Here is a 7500-nt window from a genome sequence, read left to right as displayed (position 1 = left end):
TGTCCTGGATGGGTTACTGCAATAGAGAACCACACCGGGTTCCACTCCTATCAGCTAAAAACAAGAAGAAGCGGCTCCAGTGGGAACGCGATCACCAACACTGGATAATTGAGGAATGGAAAAACATTGCCTGGAACATGACAGAGTGTTCAGTTTTCTTGAGTGGCCTGGTCAGTCCCCAGACCTCAACCCTATAGAGAATCTATGGGATGAGATGGAATGAGCTGTTCACAGCATGAATGTACTGCCGTCCAATCTGCAGCAGCTGCGTGATGCCATCGCATCAGCATAGACCAACATCCCTTTGGAACATTTCCGACACGTTGTAGAATGCCCCAAAGAATTCAGGCTGTTCTGGGGGCAAAGGGGGGTCCAACCCGGTACTAGATGGGTGAACCTAATAAACTGTCACGTGAGTGTATAACACAGACCCACACTATTCAGGGATACAACACAGCCCCATGCTACAGAGATATAACACAGACCCATGCTACAGAGATATAACACAGACCCATGCTACAGAGATATAACACAGGCCCATGCTACAGAGATACAACACGGCCCCATGCTACAGAGATACAACACAGCCCCATGTTACAGAGATATAACACAGCCCCATGCTACAGAGATATAACACAGGCCCATGTTACAGAGATATAACACAGGCCCATGTTACAGAGATATAACACAGCCCCATGTTACAGAGATATAACACAGGCCCATGTTACAGAGATATAACACAGGCCCATGCTACAGAGATATAACACAGCCCCATGTTACAGAGATATAACACAGGCCCATGTTACAGAGATATAACACAGGCCAATGTTACAGAGATATAACACAGGCCCATGATACAGAGATATAACACAGCCCCATGTTACAGAGATATAACACAGGCCCATGCTACAGAGATATAACACAGGCCCATGCTACAGAGATATAACACAGCCCCATGTTACAGAGATATAACACAGGCCCATGTTACAGAGATATAACACAGGCCCATGTTACAGAGATATAACACAGCCCCATGTTACAGAGATATAACACAGGCCCATGTTACAGAGATATAACACAGCCCCATGTTACAGAGATATAACACAGCCCCATGTTACAGAGATATAACACAGGCCCATGTTACAGAGATATAACACAGCCCCATGTTACAGAGATATAACACAGGCCCATGCTACAGAGATATAACACAGGCCCATGTTACAGAGATATAACACAGGCCCATGCTACAGAGATATAACACAGGCCCATGCTACAGAGATATAACACAGGCCCATGTTACAGAGATATAACACAGGCCCATGTTATAGAGATATAACACAGGCCCATGTTACAGAGATATAACACAGGCCCATGCTACAGAGATATAACACAGGCCCATGCTACAGAGATATAACACAGGCCAATGTTACAGAGATATAACACAGGCCCATGCTACAGAGATATAACACAGGCCCATGCTACAGAGATATAACACAGGCCCATGCTACAGAGATATAACACAGGCCCATGCTACAGAGATATAACACAGGCCCATGCTACAGAGCTATAACACAGGCCCATGCTACAGAGATATAACACAGGCCAATGTTACAGAGATATAACACAGGCCAATGTTACAGAGATATAACACAGGCCCATGCTACAGAGATATAACACAGGCCAATGTTACAGAGATATAACACAGGCCCATGATACAGAGATATAACACAGGCCCATGCTACAGAGATATAACACAGGCCCATGCTACAGATATATAACACAGGCCCATGCTACAGAGATATAACACAGGCCCATGTTACAGAGATATAACACAGGCCCATGTTACAGAGATATAACACAGGCCCATGTTACAGAGATATAACACAGCCCCATGTTACAGAGATATAACACAGGCCCATGTTACAGAGATATAACACAGGCCCATGCTACAGAGATATAACACAGGCCCATGCTACAGAGATATAACACAGGCCCATGATACAGAGATATAACACAGGCCCATGCTACAGAGATATAACACAGGCCCATGCTACAGAGATATAACACAGGCCCATGCTACAGAGATATAACACAGGCCCATGCTACAGAGATATAACACAGGCCCATGCTACAGAGATATAACACAGGCCCATGCTACAGAGATATAACACAGGCCCATGCTAGAGAGATACAACACAGGCCCATGCTACAGAGATATAACACAGCCCCATGTTACAGAGATATAACACAGGCCCATGCTACAGAGATATAACACAGGCCCATGATACAGAGATATAACACAGGCCCATGCTACAGAGATATAACACAGGCCCATGCTACAGAGATATAACACAGGCCCATGTTACAGAGATATAACACAGGCCCATGTTACAGAGATATAACACAGGCCCATGTTACAGAGATATAACACAGGCCCATGCTACAGAGATATAACACAGGCCCATGCTACAGAGATATAACACAGGCCAATGTTACAGAGATATAACACAGGCCCATGCTACAGAGATATAACACAGGCCCATGCTACAGAGATATAACACAGGCCCATGCTACAGAGATATAACACAGGCCCATGCTACAGAGATATAACACAGGCCCATGCTACAGAGATATAACACAGGCCAATGTTACAGAGATATAACACAGGCCAATGTTACAGAGATATAACACAGGCCCATGCTACAGAGATATAACACAGGCCCATGCTACAGAGATATAACACAGGCCAATGTTACAGAGATATAACACAGGCCCATGATACAGAGATATAACACAGGCCCATGCTACAGAGATATAACACAGGCCCATGCTACAGAGATATAACACAGGCCCATGCTACAGAGATATAACACAGGCCCATGTTACAGAGATATAACACAGGCCCATGTTACAGAGATATAACACAGGCCCATGTTACAGAGATATAACACAGCCCCATGTTACAGAGATATAACACAGGCCCATGTTACAGAGATATAACACAGGCCCATGCTACAGAGATATAACACAGGCCCATGCTACAGAGATATAACACAGGCCCATGATACAGAGATATAACACAGGCCCATGCTACAGAGATATAACACAGGCCCATGCTACAGAGATATAACACAGGCCCATGCTACAGAGATATAACACAGGCCCACACAGGCCCATGCTACAGAGATATAACACAGGCCCATGCTACAGAGATATAACACAGGCCCATGCTAGAGAGATACAACACAGGCCCATGCTACAGAGATATAACACAGCCCCATGTTACAGAGATATAACACAGGCCCATGCTACAGAGATATAACACAGGCCCATGTTACAGAGATATAACACAGGCCCATGTTACAGAGATATAACACAGGCCCATGCTACAGAGATATAACACAGGCCCATGTTACAGAGATATAACACAGGCCCATGTTACAGAGATATAACACAGGCCCATGTTACAGAGATATAACACAGGCCCATGCTACAGAGATATAACACAGGCCCATGCTACAGAGATATAACACAGGCCAATGTTACAGAGATATAACACAGGCCCATGCTACAGAGATATAACACAGGCCCATGCTACAGAGATATAACACAGGCCCATGCTACAGAGATATAACACAGGCCCATGCTACAGAGATATAACACAGGCCCATGCTACAGAGATATAACACAGGCCCATGCTACAGAGATATAACACAGGCCAATGTTACAGAGATATAACACAGGCCAATGTTACAGAGATATAACACAGGCCAATGTTACAGAGATATAACACAGGCCCATGCTACAGAGATATAACACAGGCCCATGCTACAGAGATATAACACAGGCCCATGCTACAGAGATATAACACAGGCCCATGCTACAGAGATATAACACAGGCCCATGCTACAGAGATATAACACAGGCCCATGATACAGAGATATAACACAGGCCCATGCTACAGAGATATAACACAGGCCCATGCTACAGAGATATAACACAGGCCCATGCTACAGAGATATAACACAGGCCCATGCTACAGAGATATAACACAGGCCCATGCTACAGAGATATAACACAGGCCCATGCTACAGAGATATAACACAGGCCCATGCTAGAGAGATACAACACAGGCCCATGCTACAGAGATATAACACAGGCCCATGCTACAGAGATATAACACAGGCCATACAACCGTCAGTCAGACTGTATTTTATATGCTGTGTGTGTGTGTGTGTGTGTGTGTGTTGTGTGTGTGTGTGTGTGTGTGTGTGTGTGTGTGTGTGTGTGTGTGTCTGGGTACGCTTGCACGTGCATGTGTGTAGGTGGATGGAGAGCCGTGTCGCTTGGCCCCCTCAACCCTCCGCATCTCCCTACGCAACCAGGCCAACATGGTACAGAAGAGCAAGAGACGCACCTCCGTACCCCTGCTCAATGAGTGAGTCACACACACACACACACACACACACACACACACACACACACACACACACACACACACACACACACACACACACACACACACACACACACACACACACACACACACACACACTCCAAGGATATAGGCCAATATAGCACTAGGGAGCAAGACCCCACTGCCCTCACTCAACGAGGGAATCACACACACACTCTCTAAAGAGAATGGCTGGAGTGTTGCAGGTAGGTTGGCGGTTAAGACCAGTAACCGAGCGGTCGCTGGTTTCGAATCCCCGAGCTGACTCAGTGAATCACACACACGTCCGCTATCCTTCTTCCTGTGGAACAGAAGGGTGAAGACCTCCGAGTCCTGCCCGAGTGAGTGAGTCACCTCGCTCCCAAGGCTACAGAATGGACACTATCAATGGGTTTAAGTGTCCGTTTACACCGATTACGAGAAAGATAACCAGTGGTAGGTTTGATGCCGTGGCTGCATTCTGTTGGAAAGAAGCGTACACCAAGGAAAACAGGGTCAAACTAGGCGCTACCTTAGTGTAAAATCTCTCAAGGTGTAAACCCACTGCTGCTTTACACACACACACACACACACACACACACACACACACACACACACACACACACACACACACACACACACACACACACACACACACACACACACACACACACACACACACACACACAGTTCCATTTCTTGGTCTTATTCAGGGCTTTGTCTCATTATATTCCCTTCACACTGTTAGTTTCTCCTCTAACCATCTGTTCCGCTTACCACCACCTGTTAGATCGTCCCAACAGCACTAATGCCTGTGTGTGTATCCAGCTTCCGTTGTGTGTGTGTTGCTCTTTACTCAGTGTGGTTCTACTCAGCTATGCTGTGCCTGGTTGTTGCCTTAGTGTTCTGCAATAATACTCTAGTCTGACATGGGCTTCCTCCATGTCTTCATCCTCGACTGTCTTTTTCATATTTTCTTTCTTCCCTCTCTCCTCACCTTCATGTCTACTCCTCTGTCCCTCTCTCTTTCCTTGATATTTACCCGACTCCCCTCTGGGCCTGTGTTCCCCCCCCCGGCACTCGCCCTGCCCTGTTGTGTGTCTGTACGCCTGCAGCATTCAGAAGGTGTGTGCCGCGGACCTGCGCCGCCTCTCTGCTCCCCCTGACTCCTTCTCTGTGTAAGTACTTCCACCCTGCACGTGTGTTTCAGAGACTGTCTGAGAGAGAGAAAGACGGAGAGAAGAGAGCCAAGTTATTTGTTTGTGCCTGTGTCGACTGCCGTGTACAGCAGGTGGGTCTAACATCTAAAGTATGTGGCTGCCGCTGCATGCTGAACCCGTTCTAACCTGTCGGCGTGCTGTCTCCTAGCGTCTGTCTCTGTGGGAGTCCCCCCTGTCCTGCTCTGTGCTCTGTGCTGTTGTGGCTACAGTACATGTAGCACAGTGTACTCTATCCTGGCATTGCTAGATCGCAATCAATGAAAAAAGAACAATACACACATCCTATTTGTTTCCGGTACTGAACAGAAGAAAAATGAAATGAAGCCATATGTAATGTTGATTGAGACGTTTCCACGTGCGTGTGCTCCTCCAGCCCCCATGCTGTCCCCGAGCGCCTGCGCCTCAGAGTCAACCGCATCAGTCTGCAGGACTACGACAGACTACAGTTCGACAGGGAACGACTCCGAGACATCTGTGAGTGTGTGTGTGTGTGTCTTTGCTGAAGTGTCCATCAAATCAAATCACATTTTATTGGTCACTTCCACGTGTTCAGCAGATGTTATTGCGGGTGTAGCGAAATGCTTGTGTTTCTAGCTCCAACATTGCAGTAATATCTAACAAGTAATATCGAACAATTTCACAACAGTACACACGATACACACACATCTAAATAAAGGAATGGAATTAAGAATATATAAATATATGGATGTCAGAGTGGCATAGACTAAGATACAGTAGAATAGAATACAGTATAGACATATGAGATGAGTAATGCATAGACTAAGATACAGTAGAATAGAATACAGTATAGACATATGAGATGAGTAATGCAAAATGTGTAAACATTATTCAAGTGACTAGTGTTCCATTATTAAAATGGCCAGTGATTTCAAGTCTATGTATAGGCAGCAGCCTATAGTCCCCATGTGTGTGTCCTGCAGCCAGAAAATACATTAATAAAGTGTGTCTGTCTGTGTGTGTGTGTGTGTGTGTGTGTGTGTGTGTGTGTGTGTGTGTGTGTGTGTGTGTGTGTGTGTGTGTGTGTGTGTGTGTGTGTGTGTGTGTGTGTGTGTGTGTGTGTGTGTGTGCTTGTGTATGCGTGCGTGTGTGTTGCAGCGATCGCTGTGGGGATTGTGGTGGTGAGAGGCGACTGTGACCTGGAGACCTGCAGACTCTACATAGACAGGCTACAGGAGGTGAGAACACACACAGACACGTGACACACTTGCATACACACACATGTGCACACACACTCACGCCAATATGATTTGGCTATGGTGATTGTTCTATTTTCTGAAACACTCCTGGGGTTTCCTATTTCTAACAGGATCTTCATCAGGCTCCATCTGCTGGCCACCGAGTGCATTACCAGGTTCCTGTCTGTCTTTCGTTCAGTCTATTATGTCTGACTATGCTATCGGTGAGTCGTTATTGAACTGCCCATCCCTTCCCTCCCCTTTCTGTAGGATGAGTGTCGAGGTCTACCGCGACCTGGCTCCGCCCACAGACTGTCCCCCAACTGGAGCTTCCTGGACTGTGAGTGACATCACTCAGGGACATCACTCACCTAGGGTCAGAACGTGGTCAAAACACTTTAGCCTACTTGTAAACTCAGCAAAAAAAGAAACAGCCCTTTTTCAGGACCGTCTTTCAAAGATAATTCGTAAAAATCTTCATTGTAAAGGCTTCATTGTACACTGTTTCCCATGCTTGTTCAATGAACCATAAACAAATAATGAACATGAACCTGTGGAACGGTCGTTAAGACACTAACAGCTTACAGACGGTAGGCAACTAAGGTCATAGTTATGAAAACTTAGGACACTAAAGAGGCCTTTCTACTGA

General features: G+C 46.1%; 1 protein-coding gene across 1 annotated transcript in view; it reads left to right on the top strand.

Annotated features, from left to right (window-relative positions):
* The window catches only part of LOC120032064 (diacylglycerol kinase iota-like), a 75554-nt gene that overhangs the window by 65028 nt on the left and 3026 nt on the right, over nucleotides 1–7500 (top strand). The window contains exons 21-26 of the mRNA XM_038978008.1: nucleotides 4326–4438; nucleotides 5551–5613; nucleotides 6029–6129; nucleotides 6772–6851; nucleotides 6983–7027; nucleotides 7122–7191. Of these exons, the coding sequence (XP_038833936.1) occupies nucleotides 4326–4438; nucleotides 5551–5613; nucleotides 6029–6129; nucleotides 6772–6851; nucleotides 6983–7027; nucleotides 7122–7191 (472 nt within the window). The remainder of the gene's footprint in view (nucleotides 1–4325; nucleotides 4439–5550; nucleotides 5614–6028; nucleotides 6130–6771; nucleotides 6852–6982; nucleotides 7028–7121; nucleotides 7192–7500) is intronic.

The sequence above is a fragment of the Salvelinus namaycush genome, chromosome 38 (assembly GCF_016432855.1).
Source record: "Salvelinus namaycush isolate Seneca chromosome 38, SaNama_1.0, whole genome shotgun sequence".
Classification (NCBI taxonomy): domain Eukaryota; kingdom Metazoa; phylum Chordata; class Actinopteri; order Salmoniformes; family Salmonidae; genus Salvelinus; species Salvelinus namaycush.
The sequence above is the reverse complement of the archived record's forward strand: the minus strand, read 5'-3'. Positions and strand labels throughout refer to the sequence as shown.